Source organism: Ricinus communis, chromosome 8 (genome assembly GCF_019578655.1).
Source record: "Ricinus communis isolate WT05 ecotype wild-type chromosome 8, ASM1957865v1, whole genome shotgun sequence".
Lineage (NCBI taxonomy): Eukaryota > Viridiplantae > Streptophyta > Magnoliopsida > Malpighiales > Euphorbiaceae > Ricinus > Ricinus communis.
Window position 1 is genome coordinate 8,780,958 of NC_063263.1, and position 18,294 is coordinate 8,799,251.

The following is an 18,294-nucleotide window of genomic DNA, read 5'->3' on the forward strand; positions in this document are numbered from 1 at the left end:
AGAAAATGAGGGTTTAATCGTGTGGGTGGGTTAATATAATGGATGGCTTCCAACTCATGTATTATTTTATAACCATGTATGTATATAACTTTACATGCTTATTTTTAATGTATATGATCAGGACATTGATATTTAAATTGGTTGGTATGGCTCTAGTGGCTTGATCCTTTGTAAGGTTCATAATGAATTAATATGACTGACATTGATATAAGATGTCTTAAGTTCTTCAAAGCAGGGCCAATATCAAATTACAGCTAGATTCTGAATGTATCTTTCTCTCCCACTCCTTGTCTACAATTAAATAAGAGAAAAAAAATTAAACAAAAAAATGCTATAATTAGTAGATTCATCTTGATCAAGACATTCATCTTCATCAAGTTGAAGCTTTATTGTTCTATTTTATATTGGCAACATTTTTTGTAATCTTACAGGGAAATACACTATAAGTATTAATACACACTTCTTTTTGCCTACTTTGAAAGAAGTGCCATTATTCATATTGATTCGATCATATAACATCAAAAATCTATTAGGTCATTAGGCGTCTGCATATCAGAGACCAAGTGTATGATTTGCCACTTTCAATTCAATATCAAGTATATATGTTAGTTCACTATAGCCTGCGACATTGTTAATTGATATATATATTCTTTGACTGATCAACCTGATCATCTAGGCTCACATATGATGCATCTGGTGGAATCCCGTTCTCATCAAGAAATGCCTCAACATTTTCACCAATATTAGTATGATCACTGACCATCTCAATCTCAGATTCTTGATTTACATTTTCAGTATGAGATATGACTTGTTTTTTAAGAGAATTGGCTGCTTTATTGTTATAGTCTCCACCATTTAGCACTTGATCGTGAAATAGTTCTTGTTGTTCGAGTTTCAATCCGTTTTCTAAATCATCAATTAGGTTCGCATCAAGCTCATCGTCTCCTACACCTCCGTCTCTTTTTTCATACTCCATTAGTATTCCCTTGCGGCCTAATAAATAACCAATATTATTTACGTTTCTTTCACTTGGATTTTTAGGATTCCCATTGTGGTGGTGTGAATTCTTGATTTGGTGTAGCAACCATAAACAGACTGCTATAAGCAAAACAACCTGAAGACAACTCTTTTTATCCAACCCTTTTGATTTGTTATTTCGCCCATTGGGATGGTGGGACAGAAGATTTTGTTCCATTGATCCCTGCATTAAAATGAAGGCAGAACTTCATCAACTGACATAATTATTAACATAGTTGAAAGATGTAAACAAATGTTTAATGTATCTATCTATTATTCAAGTTTGATGTGTAAATTGATTGTAATGCTTTTGTGTGAACGTGTAAGATTAAGGCCCTTGCAATGTTTGTATGTCCATCTACTTCATCAAATGTGGCTGTAACATGGCGCTTACGCGGCATATTCTTATATTGCCACATCACTAACTATCTGTGTTGGCATTCGATTTACTACATAAGTGCCATGCCAATCATAAATTTATCAACATGAAGTATGTATAACTATTAAAAAACGCACAAAATTATAAGCTTAATTTTTATATTTTTTTATAATTCATATTTTTTTTTACGACAATTATATATCTGAAGATGGTATAATTATATGATAAATTTTTTTCTTTTTTCCACTTAAAATGGAGATATGTAAATCTAATTATATAAGATGGACCTTTTTGCTTCTACGCCTACTTTCGGAGCTCATGAACAAGAAAGAGAAGAATTAGAAGCTAAATAGCAGTGCTACTAATGAACAATAGTATTATGAGCAAAGTAAATCAAGAAATATGTATATTACAAAAAGAGACAGAAGCAGAAGTAGTACCTCAAGAAATGAAGCAAAACAACAAGAAGGAATTGGAAAAGGGCAATATCAGATGATCTAATAAACTAACAGCCACTTAATTGTGAATGAGAACTGAACAATTCAAGTTTCTGAAACTGAAAGAAAAGTAAACTGAAGTGGTAATTAATAACGAAACCTTCAGTTTCTTAGAAAGAACTTAAAGAAAGCACCCAGTAATCTGCCTTTGTTTGTATAGCAAGAGAAGTCGTTAAAGGCAGCTTTGACGGCAATATGATATGAAATCTTTGGTTGAAATTCCAATGTGCATATTCTACTTTGCCAACTTCATTTCCCAAACAAACCATGGTATTGTTTGGATTTGCTTGTTTTGATGGGATAGATTTGTAAATTACTGAAGGGTATTGATGGAAATATAATACTAATTCTGCCATCTAAATGTATTTTTCCTTCAAAATTGGCCTTTTTCAAATTAAGCAAGACAGCGGAATTTTTGACTCTTCAAGCATCAAAATCCGGCAATTCGGCAAAATGGGTAGTGACTATCCCTGAGCGCAAGTAGTTTATATATATATATATATATATATATATAATGGCATCTTAATTGTAGGCTGTAATTAAAATATTTTCAAGCTTAATAGTCAAATTCCAACAATAAGTAAATAATAATCTAAAAATTAGATAAAAGAAACTTTATTAATTTCTAAGAGTGGGTGATAACTTCAAAAAGTCTTATAGAATCATCTGAATTCGGTGTGGGGATCACTGCAGTTTTTCATTTTCCTGTTTATTTGTGTCTCTTGCGTTTTATTTTGTTGTTTTCAGAAAAAAATAGCAAGTTTCATAATATATTATTGTGAAACTATTTAAATTTTTAATATAATTGTTTTAACTTAAGATCACTAAATTTTGATAACAATCTCAATTCAGCATATGATCTGATTGTGTTCCAAAGAAATTATCATGGAATTCGGATACTTATTTGATCCTTCTCCTTATTAATTAGATTTCAATGAAATAAATTCATTTTAGGCTCGATTTAGTTTATATTTAAAAAAATAATAATTTTTAAATTTAATTACGAATATAATTTCTTTTTTTTAAATCTAACAAATTCTATTTGGATTCAATTTAGTCCAGTTCTTTTAAGTTGGTTAATGTCTTTTTATCCTTTATGATTTTCTTAAATTCTTTTAAAATTAGCTTTTCGAATTTTTTTTAACCTAGCCTATTTTAAAAGTCATTCACTAAAGTATTCTTTTCAATTTAAAAAAAATGTAATAATTTATACTTGAAAAAATTATGGCAAGTGAAGATTTAATTTAAGCATGAAAAGATGATCCGATCCAAAAAAAATTAAAGAAATTTTTCAAAAATTAAAGAAATTTTTCAAAAATTATCTTAAAATCAATAAGAAAATACTATTTTTACATATGATTTTTTTTTTCAAAATATTATTTTTTAAATTTACGGTGCAGTTTTTTTTAATAATTTTTTATTTTTTAATTTCTTTTGTGGTTGCTATTAAGTTGTTTCTTAGTTATTTTATCTAAAAACAACCAAATAAATTTTTAAAAAGATCACAATTGTAATTTGAAAACATTAAAAATTATATTTTTAATACTTTATACAGTAAAAATAAAAAAAAATACTGTAAATTTAATAAAAAAATATGGATATTTTTTTTATTTTTAATTTAGACTCGAAATAAGACCTGGCCCATATTTTAAAGAGGCATGCACTATAACTCTATGCAACTCTGCGGGCCTTTTTGCTTACTTATGATTAGCCCAACATTTAATGGGCTCAAGTTTTAAACTCATCTCAACCAAAGTAACAGCCGAGTTATCTCTCTCCATTCTTACTTTTTCTGCTTCTTCTTCTCTCCCATTTCAGATCTCCCTTCACCGCCTTACTCCATCGTCATTCTCAAAGCGACAAACAGGTATTTCGCATTTTTAATTTTTGTTTCAGATTTGTGCTTATTTATATTTTTTTCGGAAATGATTAATTGGGTCATGATACAAAATTTGCCTTATGAAGAAGTTAGGGTTTTGAGGTGGACATGCTGATGAGATGGACATGCTGATTTTCTTTTCTATGTTTGGTTATTGGTTGTTTTTCGTGTGACATTGAATTTTTCTTTTCTAGATCTATTTGATTGCTGTTGTAACATCGATGAATTTAACAGAATTTTCTAATTTATGTTGTTAGTAGATTTATTAGTTATGTGCAGATTGTTAATTGATATATCTGCTTTGAGGAAAAGAAAATTTGAGCATTCTGTTATCTGAATAAGAGTTAAATTTTAGCCTATTGATGCACAGGCAAAACGCAAAAGAAAACAGAAAATTACAAGCAAGGGAAAAACTTTTTATAACGTAGGAGTTATTTCGAATTAGTGCATATTCACAAGAGAAAATGCCTCCCCAGAAGATTGAAACAGGTCACGAGGATACGATTCATGATGTGGTAATGGATTACTATGGTAAGCGCATTGCAACTGCATCATCAGATCACTCGATTAAGATAATTGGGGTTAGTAACAATACCTCTCAGCAACTTGCTAAACTGACTGGTCATCAAGGTCCTGTTTGGCAAGTAGCTTGGGCTCACCCAAAGTTTGGGTCTTTGCTCGCTTCGTGTTCTTATGATGGGCGTGTTATAATATGGAAAGAGGGTGTTCAGAATGATTGGACCCAAGCTCACGTCTTTGATGATCATAAATCATCAGTTAATTCTATTGCCTGGGCACCTCATGAAGTTGGTCTTTGTCTGGCATGTGGTTCTTCTGATGGAAATATTTCGGTTTTGACCGTACGTGCTGATGGTGGTTGGGATAAGTCTAACATTGAACAAGCTCACCCAGTTGGTGTGACTTCAGTTTCTTGGGCTCCATCAACTGCACCTGGTGCTCTTGTTGGCTCTGGTTTGCTTGACCCTGTTCAGAAGCTATGCTCTGGCGGTTGTGACAATACTGTGAAAGTGTGGAAGCTCTATAATGGGAATTGGAAGATGGATTGTTTTCCAGCTCTTCAATTGCATACTGATTGGGTAAGGGATGTTGCATGGGCGCCTAACTTGGGCCTTCCAAAATCTACCATTGCTAGTGCCTCCCAAGATGGAAAAGTTATTATTTGGACTGTGGCAAAGGAAGGGGATCAGTGGGAAGGGAAGGTCTTACATGATTTCAAATCTCCTGTTTGGAGAGTCTCATGGTCGCTTACTGGAAACATTCTAGCTGTTGCTGAAGGGAGTAACAATGTGACACTATGGAAAGAAGCTGTAGATGGGGAATGGCAACAGGTGACAACAGTTGATCCATAGAGCTTAAGTCCTAAATTCTTTTCCCCTTTTAATACATTCTTACATGATGAACACATGTTTTTCCTTGATGTTATTCTGTAGCTGGAGTGTTTATTTGCTGGATAATTTCTGGTTAAAGGTTTTGGACTCGGCTATTATCTTAAAACCTTAGTTTCCCTGAAAGGATGGTTTGTGTAGTTTGGTAATGATATCTATTTTGCTTTGTGAATGCATAGATACTTTCTGTGTTGCTATTTGTTGTAATTTTCAGTTACAAAAATTTCCTCTGGCCATGGTTCCTTGGTATTGCTGCGATTTTGCTATATATGGTTGTTTCTGTCCCCTTTATCCAACAGAGTATTTTCATAATTTAGTTCTGGTGCGAAATCCTGTCTTTAGCAGGGTTAAGGGCCTTCTAACGGGTGGGAGAAAGTGGACAAAGAGAGCATAGGTTGATATCTCTGCATCTCATGCATGGTAAATTCTTCAAGGAGATATCCGAATTATAGATGGGAAATACACACAAAATATACATCTGCGATTTGTAATGAGGATCGAGGATAGGTATTTGAACTGAACCTTGATCTTTTATGCTATAATAATATAAGGTAAGAACTTGACTGTTAAGGTATCGACCCTATGGTGTGGGCATCTGCTGGTGAAAAACTTTGGTTTGAAATATCATATAATTCTTGACAAAAACAAGATTTGAATCCTCAAAAGAATGAAAATTGAATGATTTTGCATATGTTGGGCCTCGTAGTTCTGTTTTGCAGCTTCAGACTGCTGATGATTGATTTTGGTGTTCCAAAACTTTATTCAGGAACTGTCCTGTAAGAAGTGAAAAACAGGTTGGGACTGGTTGTTTATTTTATTTCTTAAAAATTAGTCCAACTTTTTCATGTATGCAAACAAAAATTAAAATTGCTGCTAACATGCTCTGCAGTTGAGGCTGACCACATCTAATAGGAAAGCTGGTTCCATCATCAGTTCCCCACTGACCGTCCATTCTCATTCTTTCTTTCTTTCTTTCTTTCTCTTCTCTAGAAAACTTTTTCTTCAACTCTCCGCATTCGGTGGGCATCCAATTCGTTTCCTTTTGTTTGTATTGTTATTTTCTTTTTCAGTGATAATTTGGACACCGCTCAATCTCTTTTCCCTTCTTTTTAATGTATTGTTAAAAAATCAACTCGTTTCTCTTTAAAAAATTAGTAATTATATTATTTAACTAGTAATAATTTTTAAAAAATATTTGTTATGCTCATTAGTTATTGAATATAATATTTATAGGAAAAATAGTAAATGCTTATATATTATCTTCCTTAGGCTTTGTAATAACATAATTATGTAATTAATGATTTCATGTATTGAAAATTGCAATATAATGTAATGCGATAATCATTTTCATTGCTATGTTGGATTATATTTAAAAATATATATGCATAATGTAATTAATAGTTTTGTTCCTAATATTTAACTTATTTTCAATAGCTAGTGTAAGACTGATGCTGCTTGGAAAGGCGTAGAATTATATCGACCAAAGTAAAAAAAATGAATTATTATATGTATTATTTATATTAAATTTAAAAAAAAATAATTAATTACTCGATATATTTATTATTATATATATCAAATATTCTTAGACAATTGTACAAAACAAGTGAGGTATATAATATAATGATAATTCATTACATATTCCTAGTGTTTGTTATCTTACTGCTAAATTACAACTTTCTTATTCACTCGAAGGAAAAATTGCAAAGAAAGCTACAATATAAGCAAACAAAACAGGTCCAACCATTATTGCTAGGGAAATGATAATACAAGAATTCTTTAAGATATGATTTTTTCTTCTCTTTTTATTGGATTAAACTCTAAATATATATCTTCCATTTATATGGTAAACTTTCTTTTTCATATTGCGACTTATTAATTTTAAGTGTATAATATGATTTATTTTTATTACAGTTATACTATATATTTATTTTTTTCATATGAAGCTAGATTGGAAAAGAAATCGGAGAATTCCATCTAAGCCGGCAACTCTTCAACACCCAGCATCATTCGTTCCTCTTCCTTTTATTTTATTAAAATTGATAAAAGGATAATAAAAAAAAAAAACAGGCAAGGCTTGTACTAAGGAGTCGTTACAAAGAATCATATCCTCATAAGGGGGAAAGAAAAGAAGCTAACCTTCAAAAAAGTAGGAAGAACTATACAAAAGAATAAGTAACAAATCTAATAGTTCAGCCTTTCACTGGCATTATAACAAACATAATCTCAACAAAAGCTAGGCGGAGAATCCCATCATTCCGGTTCTGATAATGTTAAAACATAAAAACAAACAACATTCGCAATTTTGTTACCTCTTTTATAGAAAACACTGCATTCTCGACCATACATACAACTCTCCACTTTCACACAACCTCATTTGAATTTTATTTGAGGAGAAAAACAAGATAGCTAAAATTCCATTCCATTCAATTCAAAGCCTAACTAATTAATATTTTTTAAAAGAATATTCTAAAATTAACAAAATATATATCGTTTTTACTGTGTAATTTTTTTTTTTTTAAATACGGTGTAATTATTTTTGAGTTGTTTTTGAATTGTTCTTTAGTTGTTTTACCAAAAAATAACTATATAAAAAAAAAAAAAACCGTATTAAAAGAAACTGAAAAAATTGTATTTTTGATATTTTAATACAGTAAAAATAAAAAGAAATTAATACCATAAACTTAATAAAAATAATAAAATAGGCATATTTTTATTATTTTTTCTATTTTAATATTTAATAACCTCTTAATCTATCAAATGTACTAATTCCAAGAGAATCGACTTATACATACAAATATCTTTTATTATGATGAGCAAATCTGAATATTTTTGAGCTCATGAATTGACTACTCCAATCCACCTATTAAGCAAGATGTAATTATGATCCTATAAATTCTTGGGTTTCTCAGGTATTGTGAACAATATTTTGCATGGCAAGCTATTTCAATTGTTAGTGTTTTTCTTCTTGAAAACAAAAAGGATTAGCTAGAGTCTTCACTAGAGATACTTCAGGAAATAAACAGAAAATTGAAGCTGCTCAGCACTTAGTAGTAGTAGGAAGATAAGCACGTGCCACACACGTGCTATCATGTTAGTAATGGTAGAGATGAAGTGATGATCAAGCACAAACGCACGTGTGAAAGAAGCATCAAAGGAAAGTCTCAATTGGGTTGCAGCCACGTGGAGTTTTGACCCACCTCCACAATTTGATTTGGCTTTTGAAAATTAATTAACCCTAAAGAAGAAGTCACATGATTGCTGACAATACCACCTCCTCTGTCACGTGCTCATTGGTCCCCACAAACCCTTTCTTCTTCTTTCTTTCTTTTTTTTTTTTCTCAAAAAAAATAAAAGACTTCACGAATTGATTAATCTAATTTACTTCCTTTTTCTTTTCTTTGTTAATTAATCACAGATTAGTCGAGTCAGTATCTTCTTTATTTTTTTTTAAACTTAAGTAATAACTCCTGTAAAATATTCAAGCAATTATTAGCTGAACATGCATTAAAAAATTATGGCAATAAATAACTGTAAACAAAAAAAACACTAAATTAAAAGAAAAAACTTATCCATTTTACCAAGGTTTATTAACCTAAACCTAGGGATTAGTGTCTAATGACTCGGACCCCATCTGACTCATTCTGTAACCTTTGAAAGAAATGTTTAACCCGACACCTTAGCATTTGGATGGAGAAACTTCAACATTTTCTTTATACTAGTAAAATTGTTGGTTTAATTCAAAGCAAATCAGCTTTTTAAACCATTCACTCGAGGGCTCAATAATATGGAGAAAAAAGAGAGTAGAATTCACCAATCAAACTATAAAATTGATTAAAATTTTACAAAATAATTAAATATATGAAATTTGATGTTTATAATTCATATATTTAAAGAAAAAAAATCATTAATTCTTTTATATCATAAAGATAAATTTAATATTTATTTTTCATATGAATTAAAACGATGAATATTGCTATTTTTTTTTATAGATAGAAGAAAAGAGAAAGCCAAACAGACTAAATATGAGTACAACCATAGGAGGTTTGTTTTGCTAAATTTTTAGTTAACAAATTAAAAGAACACGAAACATAATTTAAATTAAATATAAAAAAAGAAAGAATTACTGAGGTGAAGAAAGAGTGATGGTGAAGCTGCAGTAGGAATACTCGAGTGACCTGAAGAGTATCTCTCATTCCATTTATTTTGAAAAACTCACCACATAGAGAGCCTCCTAACCTTACTCCACTAATATTAATACTAACACTAGCTGAAGCATGATGCTTATATTTTTATTTTATTGGTAAAAAATGAACATTAAAATTTTGATCTATTAGGGAATTAAGAATGACCCTTTAAAACAATGAATTCTAACTTACGATAATTATAAATAATAATAAGCAGAATCGATATCATAGTATTTCGTAAAAATTGAAATTATGCCATCTTGGTTCTACAAAATAAAAATCAATTCATGTTAGAAAGAACCAATTCATAAATTGAAGATTATAATTTCTTTCAATTTGGATCAATGAAAAGTAAAATCACTAGCAAATTATGCCATCTTTCTTTTTTTTTTTTTAAAAAAGAAAAAGAAAAAGAAAAAGAAAAAAGAAATCAACTATTTGAGTATACTTGGTGAAAGAATATCAAATCTATTTCTTATTCTAATAAATTAAAAAGGCATTTTAAGATTACAATAATGAGCATCAATTGAAATGCAACCAATTATTAGTCTTGTTAAATTAAATGTTTGGTGTCAAAGCTCAATGCAGCCTTACAAAAGTAGTTAAAAAGTTAAACCATTACAGAATGAAGACTTTTAATTTAACACTTTAACCTATAAAAACAGAGAGCAGAGAAGATTAAAAGTTAAACCAAGTCTAATAAGAAGCCACGTGGATGAGATCAGGACCGTTATTTCGATTAAGTTGAGCTGTAACCATCGTGCTTAAACGTGGGTAGGGAATATAAGAGCAGGTAATGATAGGCCAAATTGTAATAAGAATAATTAATTAATTAGTTAAGTTGAAAAAAAATGTATAGAGACAGAAGATTATTAAAATAAAGGAAGAAAAAGAAAAACACAATTCCCAAGAGAGAAAAATAATAATTTGGGAGCAGAGGAATCCGGCTGTAAACTTGGACACTAATGGAGGAATCACAGCGACAAAATCTGCCACAGATCGATCCTTTAGGGGTTGAAATTTCTTGTAGCATTACATATTACATTTATATAACTTTCTCAATAGACAATAATTCATCCCACTTAATGCCATAATAATTTGTACACCCTTCAAAAAACTCATCTATTTTAGACTTCAATCGTAAATTAAACCCATGCATTGCATTTTAATTAATGCGAAAATAGGAATTCTAATCTTCGTTTCTATAATTTTTAATTTTACTATTATACTACTGATTGAATTGTATTCATAATTTGATTTTGTTAATCAATTGTTGTCTGACATTTTTAAATTAATTATGATTAAGACAAGTGGGTTAAGTAAACTTTTGAATTATGCGAGGATAATAATGGGAACAAGTGTAAAACTTGAAATGTGAAGAAGAGTATAAGTGCATGTTTATGTGTTATGGCTGTCGCCCATTTAACTGACAGCTTTGCTGTTAATGCTAATTACACTTGATTTCTCTATGACATCACTAATTTATGCACATTAAATCCTCTGCAAATTTTTCTTCTTTTCTTTTTATAAAAAAAAAAACTATGCCAAGCAGCTATTTTCTTTATATATTTCTTTTTTTCTTTTCATAAATTCCATTTGAAACTTTTTATTATAAACAAGTCAATTTGTTTTTGGAGTTAAAATACATCAATTCATCTGTGTCATTAGTGAATTAAAATTGGAATTGATTGAAGTATATAGGTCAAAATGGATTAGTTTAGCCTCAATCAATAACGTATGTTTTTAGAAATATATTCTCTCACATTAATTTGATATATCTAAATATAATTTTTAATGAAATTATATTTTTTTGCTATAAATAAATGAATAAAGAATTCGAATTTAAATCTTTATTAAGTTTAAATTTTGGGCTCTCTAAACAAATCATATTAAAATCACATAAGATGATAAAATTTCCTGCCACCTAAAAAAGAGGCTATGCAAATAAATTGATTTTCTTTTTAGTTGAATAAACAATAATAAATGAGGTAAAATTATAAAATTTTATTTCAGTGAAGTACAGTGATGTATGCAGCTGAGGTATCCTAACAGACCGGTTAAAATTTAATCATATTGAAATGAGATATAATTTCATTAATTCTCCAATGAAAAAAAAATTATTTTAATAATTGAATTAGTAAATTTCATAGAATACACAAAATAGTGCATAGCAAGGCATTTTCTTGTTTACAAGTAATCAGTTTTTAACCTTTTATTTTTTAATTTTATTATCAATTTGTTTAAAGAAACAACATTCATATATAGTTTACCATTGCCAACTCATTACTTAACAAAAACAAATCAAAATCAAACAAAACTCTAAAACATAAAAGCTAAAAACACAAAGAAAAAGAAAAGGAAAGGGAGGGTTTACTTTTTGTAAATAATATTTTGTTTAAAAAAAAAAATAATGTAATTAACTTGCCAAAAACAGAAAATTATCAAGTTTAATAAAACTTTACAGAACTTGCAAGTCACTTCCTTATTATTTTATTGATATTCTGCCATGCAAGATTTTTTAAGAAATTATGTGAAAAAAGTCCCTCATTTTCCTTAATTTTCACTTTGGCCCCTTTCTTACTCATCAAAACCCACCCAGTCCACACCACCAGACCACCACCTTCATCTCCACTCTCACTTCCACACACGCTTTTTCTCTCTAAAACTCATCATTTTTCTCTCTGAATTGTTTCAGTTTAGATATCTCTCTCTAAATTCTATATATAAAGTACATACGTGTACTGATCATTTAATGGAGGCACCCGAATTCTTCATTGGTGGATATTACAGCGGTGGAGCAGCTTCTACGGCGGCAGAGTTCTTGCCGGAGAAGAGAATGTCTGATCAGAAAAATGGAGACCATTTTGCAGTTGATGACCTTCTTGATTTTCCAAATGATGATGATGCTGCAGCTGCTGCTTTAATGAACGATGGTTTCTTTGATAATATCACTTCTAAAAACTGCACTACTACCACTGATAATTCTTCCACCACCTTCACCTCCAATGACAGCTCCAATTCTTCCATTTCCGGCAAGCATTTCGGTTACCAAAGCTTCGCCGACTCTTACTTCTCTAGCGAGCTCTGCGTCCCGGTAATTCACTCAATTATCACACATGAATATATAGTTATAGAACATTGCAGTTTTCAAATTTCGCGTTCGTTCAATCAATGTAAAACATATTTAATATTGATTGACAGTATTAATTCTTAATCAATTTAGAAATCTTTTTGGTTTGTTACACAGTATGATGACTTGGCAGAGCTAGAATGGCTATCAAATTTTGTGGAAGACTCGTTCTCAACCGAACAAAACCTCCAAGTTAACAATTTCCATATTCTCTCCGGGTCGAAACCACCCACACCCGCGTCCTCCTCATCCGAATCTCACCCGGAACCATCATCAGCCCGTAACCCTAACAACCCGATGTTTCAGCCAGAAACACCACTACCCGGTAAAGCCCGCTCGAAGCGCTCTCGAGCTGCCCCTTGTGATTGGTCCACGCGTCTTCTTCATCTCTCGTCGCCTACTACTAAAGTATCTTCCAAAAAGCAAGGGAATGTTGATATGAATTCTGGTATGGATGCTCCGGTTAGGAAATGTCTGCATTGTGCAGCGGAGAAAACTCCTCAATGGCGGACTGGGCCAATGGGCCCCAAAACCTTATGCAACGCTTGCGGAGTTCGGTACAAGTCGGGTCGTTTGGTAGCTGAATATCGACCAGCAGCAAGTCCAACTTTTGTGTCTGCAAAGCATTCGAATTCGCATAGGAAAGTTTTGGAGCTTAGGAGGCAGAAGGAATTGCAAAGAGCACAGCAGGAACAGTATCTACATCAAAGTTCAATTTTCGGAGTAACCAACGGTGGTGATGATTTCTTGATCCATCATCATAGTGGACCCAATTTTAGGCATATGATTTAGTGGTCTCACTGTAGAATTAGTCTTTAATTTTGTTTCCTCAAAAATCTGAATTCGTAGTTTTCCTTTCTTTTTTTTTTTTTATTTAATTTTTTTGTCTAAAAGAAATAGAATTAAGGGGGGAAAAAAAGATGAGCATGAGAAAAAGGAGATATATTCATTTGTAGACTCCACAATGACACTTTTTTTTGTTGCCAAAATTGGCAAGAAAAAGAAATTTAAAATGATTTTATTTCTCATGGGAGATTTTATTCATTATGAAAAATTAACAATTAAAAGATGGCTTTGATAATACACTTGGGTATGAATAATTGATAATAAAAAGAAGAATAAGAAGAAGAAGAAATATCTATGACAATTTTCTGATACAAGTGAAATGGTGGTAAGACTTTAATGAAAGCTTTGGCCCACAGAAAGTATGGTGTCTCCATACCTAAAATACATTTGCACATGAAGAGTTAGTTGGCAAATTCATAGTCTTTTGATAACCCAATATTTTTTGGTCTTTATTTTTATTTTTATTTCCTTGTTTCAAAGTTAAGTTATAATTTGACTGCAAAGGTTAGCTGTATATGTTCATGACATGGAGATGTTGAGCCACTCCTAATTAGCTTTTCTTTATCTTTCAACACTAATATTAACTCATATCTTAATTTGATTATCATAATTAATAAAGCTGTCTAAGAGTCAATATTAAGAAATCTTAAAGAGAATTATGAATAGCTACCTTTTAATTCTTTAAAAAAAAAAAAAAAAACAAACACCAGACAAAACAAGGTTCTTTCGTTCTTTATTATATACTAATATATATCTTTTTCTAGATTTTATTTTATTTACTTTAGATTTTGGAGCACCTAAATTATCTAAGGCCCTTCTTTTTGAAATTCTTTAATTGCTTTATCTGCAATTTTTTTTTTAATGAAGTAAAGCAAGATTATTGGGCATGGATTTCAGTGAAGAGTCATCAAACGAGGACTGTACAAGAGCTAAGTAAACATCGTCTTATGTACGCACCATCTACATTGGGTTTAGGTGTATATATATATTCTTATATGGAATCAAGGTATGGTAAGATCGAGAAAGAGATGATAAGAATTAAAAAAGAAATACACACAATAAAAAAACTTTTTGAAAGGAATTAGCTGCCTAGCTTGCAAAATGGTGCAGAAAGTCATGTGAAATTGAAGTGATCATTTAAAATAAAAAGAACAAAAAAAAAAAAAAAAGAAAGAAAGAAGAAAATGGATTTAAGAGTTAGGTGCTGTACAAGGGTGATATGTAATTGTCCACTTGATCCTAGACATTTGCTCTTCCTTTGGGGTCCAAGGTTATGATAGAAATATTAAATAATTATTTGCCAAATCTCCAATGTTCTTCCTAGGTTGTGATTAATTAAGAGAAGTGGCAATTGGTCAAATTTTATTTCATTATATGGCAATATATGCTATTATTATTATTATTATTATTATTATTATTATTATGCTAAAAGGATCTCTCTCTTATTACTAAAGTCAAAGAAATATTTCATTAGAGAGTATATATTATGAGTTTAACTATATATAGTTTAAGCCTCCCTCTTCTTTCATTATTAATTGTTGTCATTTCTATATCGTCACATGGTCTTCATTAAAGTATAACATTAACAAATTTAGGTAGTGACAATTAATGTAGTATTAGTAGTAGTAATTGATAGTGGAATTACTTTGTAAAACCAAGTAATGTTGACCATACCAGGCAAACAATGGACATGCTCAGCAAAACCGATCATGTGACCATATCAATTATTTCAATTTACGTGATACTACAAAATCTACCTTCTAGTAAATGTTTTAGATGACTCATATTTTTCTTAATATACTAATATTTTCAGCCCCACAAAATAGCCACAAAAATACTAATATAAGATTGGTACAATGGAAGTACATATAGTAGTAGTAGTAGTTGAAGAAGAAGAAGAAGATGAAGATGAAGAAGAAGAAGAAGAGATTGTCGGTATCTAAAGACATGCATGCATAGTACATGTGAGCATAAACAAACAAGAAGAGACATGCATGTGATGAAGAAAAGGGAAGCACATGCACTACATGACGTGCATGGCTGTTTCTTTCTATCTTTCTCTGTGCAGAGATGTTTTGGATAATATCTCCAAATTTCAACAATGGCTTTTCTTGCCCATTGTCTAGGGATCTTTCCATGTTATTTGTTTACATGTTGATTGGGTTACTGTCGCCTCCCCAACCCACCCCCCCACAATTACCCACTCCTCCTTCCTTCCTTTCTTTCTTTCTTTCGCCTTTTGTTTTGTTTGCCCTTTTTATAGTGGTTTCTAACAGTTAGATTCTTTTTTGGCAAAACCCATAAATTGGCCCATGAACTATTACTTTTATTTCAATAGGTCTGTGTTAAACTATTAGTTATACTTTGTTTAAGGACTTTTTTTACAGTCCTCCTGAGCGTGCTTTAGACGCACTTAACGAGAGTGTGAAATGTCTTTACTTATACTGGGTAGGACATAATTGGACATATAAACAATGACAATGAAAGAGAAAACTACTAAATTTAATAAAATGACCCCGTTTCAAAGAAACCCTATTTGTTCAGCTTAGGGATTTGACTCTTTCTAATTGAGACCGATTTAGGTAATGGTTACCCTCTTTTGCTTTCATAGAACTAATAGATAGAAAGATGGAGAAGACGATTTCAGTGCTCACATTTGAGAAGTGTGGTCTTCAAGTATTAATGAACATCAAGGTAGGTTTGTAGCAAGTTTTTGTAGATTTACAATATGGACCATCATTCGTTTTTTCTGTCTGTGGTGAACCAACTATTCAAATAGTGGGAGATCATTTATCTTAAAAAAGTGTGTGTAATTTATTTTGTTTAATCTTTCATCTAAATGTAATATTTCTTTAATAAATATTATCATTTTCTGTTGTCTGGTGTTCTGTATTCTGTCTGTTTACTGAATCACAATGGTAAGTGTGAAATAGCTGTAAAGGTTAAGTACTCAGTTTGCTAATAAAGTATATTTATAATGTACACCAATGCTTTCATAATTTATTGGAGATATACTTGTGATTTATATGGAAACGTGTAATAATGAGTATATATTTTATGATTCATTGCAGATTATGGCTTGTTATTATGTTAAGTTAGTTATAAATGATGGAGGGCGGTTAGTTAGAGGAAATACTCCAAAATACTTAGGTGAAGTTGCCAATATAGTGGAGTATTTTGACTTGGAATTGTTGTCATATCTTAATTTATTAGCTTATATGAAAGAATTAGGACATACTAGGATATGTGGTTATACTATTTAGATAAAAGTGGATTTGTTTTATTAAGTGATGATGCAACTGTCATGCAAATGGGTGCAAAACTAAGAACCGGTGATGAGCTGTATGTATATGTTGATCACACAAATAGACCTACTAGTGGCGGTGAGGAGCCTAACCAACATTTTGTTCAAGTTGCTGGTAGTAGTCAAGATTCTAGTGTGACTTAAAAGGATTATAATGATTTTATAGATGATGTTAGGATTTCTGTCAGGCAACAAAAAATGGGAAAAATGGTGATGATGACCAGCCTCATCTCACTTTTAATGAGTTCCTTTTACCTGTTAATTTGTTAACAGATGATGAAGATGATAAATTACAGGAAGCAAAGGATAGGGTTAGAAGTTTCTGGACTAGGAACAAAACAAAAATGGTGAGTGATGATATAGGTGATAGGGCTCAAACACAAGAAGAAAATGAAGAAGTTGATGATGAAGATGAATAGGAGGGATGAGTGATAATGAGTCAACTAACAGCTTAAAATACGTGATAATGATGACTTAGAGAGTTATTACAGTCATTCTGATGATAGTTTTTTTAATGAGGCTAAAAGAAGAGCTAGTACAAGGATTAAATTTGCTGTTAAGGTTGTTATTCCAGTCTTTTGTTTGGGGATGATTTTTGACAATGTCCAATAATTTAGATATGCAGTTGCTAAATATACTGTAATAAAGGGTTTATAAGTACACTTTTTGAAAATGACGCAAAGAGGGTTAGAGCACACTATAAGAAGGGCTGCCCTTAGATGTTATTTGGAAGCATTAATAGCACTGATGAAACTTTTATTATCAAGACCTACCACCCAATGCATAAAAATGTACTAGAATGGACAGAAATAGGATGACCAACTCTTTATTTCTAGCCACACTTTTTAAAATAAGAATTATAACACAACCCACCATTAAGATCAAAGAAATAAAAGCTTTATGTAGGATAGATTTTAAACTGAAAGCACGCAGGATAATTTGTAAGAATACTAATGTCAAAGTGATGAAGTAGATATTAGGAGATTATGAAAAATAATATGCTGACTTGGTTGATTATGTAAAAGAAGTAAAAGTGTTAAATCCTAGCAGTACATGCATTGTGAAATCAAGCATTGAAAGTGGTGGACAACTAAATCTATTTGAAAAGTTTTATGTTTGTTTCCAAGGATGTAAACAAGGTTGGATTAAAGGTTATTGGCCTATTTTTTTGCCTAAATGGCTATTTTTTGAAGGGTCTATGTAAGAGGTAGATCTTGTGTACAATTGGGAGGGATGGAAAAAATTAGATGTTCCCATTAGCATAGGCAGTGGTACATATTGAGAACAAAAAGAATTGGGCTTGGTTTTTGAGATGTTTGAAATATGACTTGCCTATTGGAGATGGAAAGGGGTATACAATTATTTTTGACATGAAAAAGGTCAGCATTTCTGATAATTGTTTAATTTACATTATCTAGTTGCTATATCAGTACCATTTTGCATTTATGAATTGTATTTTATTTTCATAGTTGGGAAAGTGCAATAAGAGAAGAATTGTCAAATGTGCATCATCGAATGTGTGTTAGACACATATATGTTGCTTGGGCCAAGAAATAGGGGGGAGATGAAAGGAAAAAAGCCTTATGGGCCTGTGCAAAGTCCACAAACAAACTGAAGTGTAATATTACTGAGTTAGAAAATCTTGGTGTAAG

General features: G+C 31.1%; 3 protein-coding genes across 4 annotated transcripts; 2 read left to right on the top strand and 1 right to left on the bottom strand.

Moving 5' to 3' along the window:
• Nucleotides 1-202: 202 nt before the first annotated feature.
• On the bottom strand, nt 203-2,067 carry LOC112534351. Its single transcript, XM_025156808.2, has 2 exons — nt 1,837-2,067; nt 203-1,201 (listed from the first exon to the last, which is right to left on the bottom strand). Exon 2 carries the CDS (start codon nt 1,193-1,195, stop codon nt 632-634), a length of 564 nt encoding a protein of 187 aa, XP_025012576.2. The 5' UTR covers nt 1,196-1,201; nt 1,837-2,067; the 3' UTR covers nt 203-631.
• Nucleotides 2,068-3,600: 1,533 nt separating this feature from the next.
• Nucleotides 3,601-5,375, top strand: LOC8273795 (protein transport protein SEC13 homolog B). Of its 2 annotated transcripts, none has more exons than XM_002515934.4 (2): nt 3,601-3,760; nt 4,143-5,375. In XM_002515934.4, exon 2 carries the CDS (start codon nt 4,237-4,239, stop codon nt 5,140-5,142), a length of 906 nt encoding a protein of 301 aa, XP_002515980.1. In that variant the 5' UTR covers nt 3,601-3,760; nt 4,143-4,236; the 3' UTR covers nt 5,143-5,375. The 2 variants fall into 2 exon arrangements, with proteins under 2 accessions (XP_002515980.1, XP_015572868.1); XM_015717382.3 differs by having other exon boundaries at nt 3,604-3,760; nt 4,128-5,375.
• Nucleotides 5,376-11,979: 6,604 nt separating this feature from the next.
• LOC8273796 (GATA transcription factor 9) lies at nt 11,980-13,520 on the top strand. The gene is made up of 2 exons (XM_002515935.3): nt 11,980-12,456; nt 12,610-13,520. Exons 1-2 carry the CDS (start codon nt 12,115-12,117, stop codon nt 13,282-13,284), a joined length of 1,017 nt encoding a protein of 338 aa, XP_002515981.1. The 5' UTR covers nt 11,980-12,114; the 3' UTR covers nt 13,285-13,520.
• Nucleotides 13,521-18,294: the final 4,774 nt, after the last annotated feature.

Bases quoted from the DNA above. Each gene is read 5' to 3' on its own strand.
- LOC112534351 (XM_025156808.2), bottom strand. From the start codon at position 1,195: ATGGAACAAAATCTTCTGTCCCACCATCCCAATGGGCGAAATAACAAA.
- LOC8273795 (XM_002515934.4), top strand. From the start codon at position 4,237: ATGCCTCCCCAGAAGATTGAAACAGGTCACGAGGATACGATTCATGAT.
- LOC8273796 (XM_002515935.3), top strand. From the start codon at position 12,115: ATGGAGGCACCCGAATTCTTCATTGGTGGATATTACAGCGGTGGAGCA. The intron at 12,457-12,609 runs GTAATTCACTCA...TTTGTTACACAG, and splicing joins CTAGCGAGCTCTGCGTCCCG to TATGATGACTTGGCAGAGCT.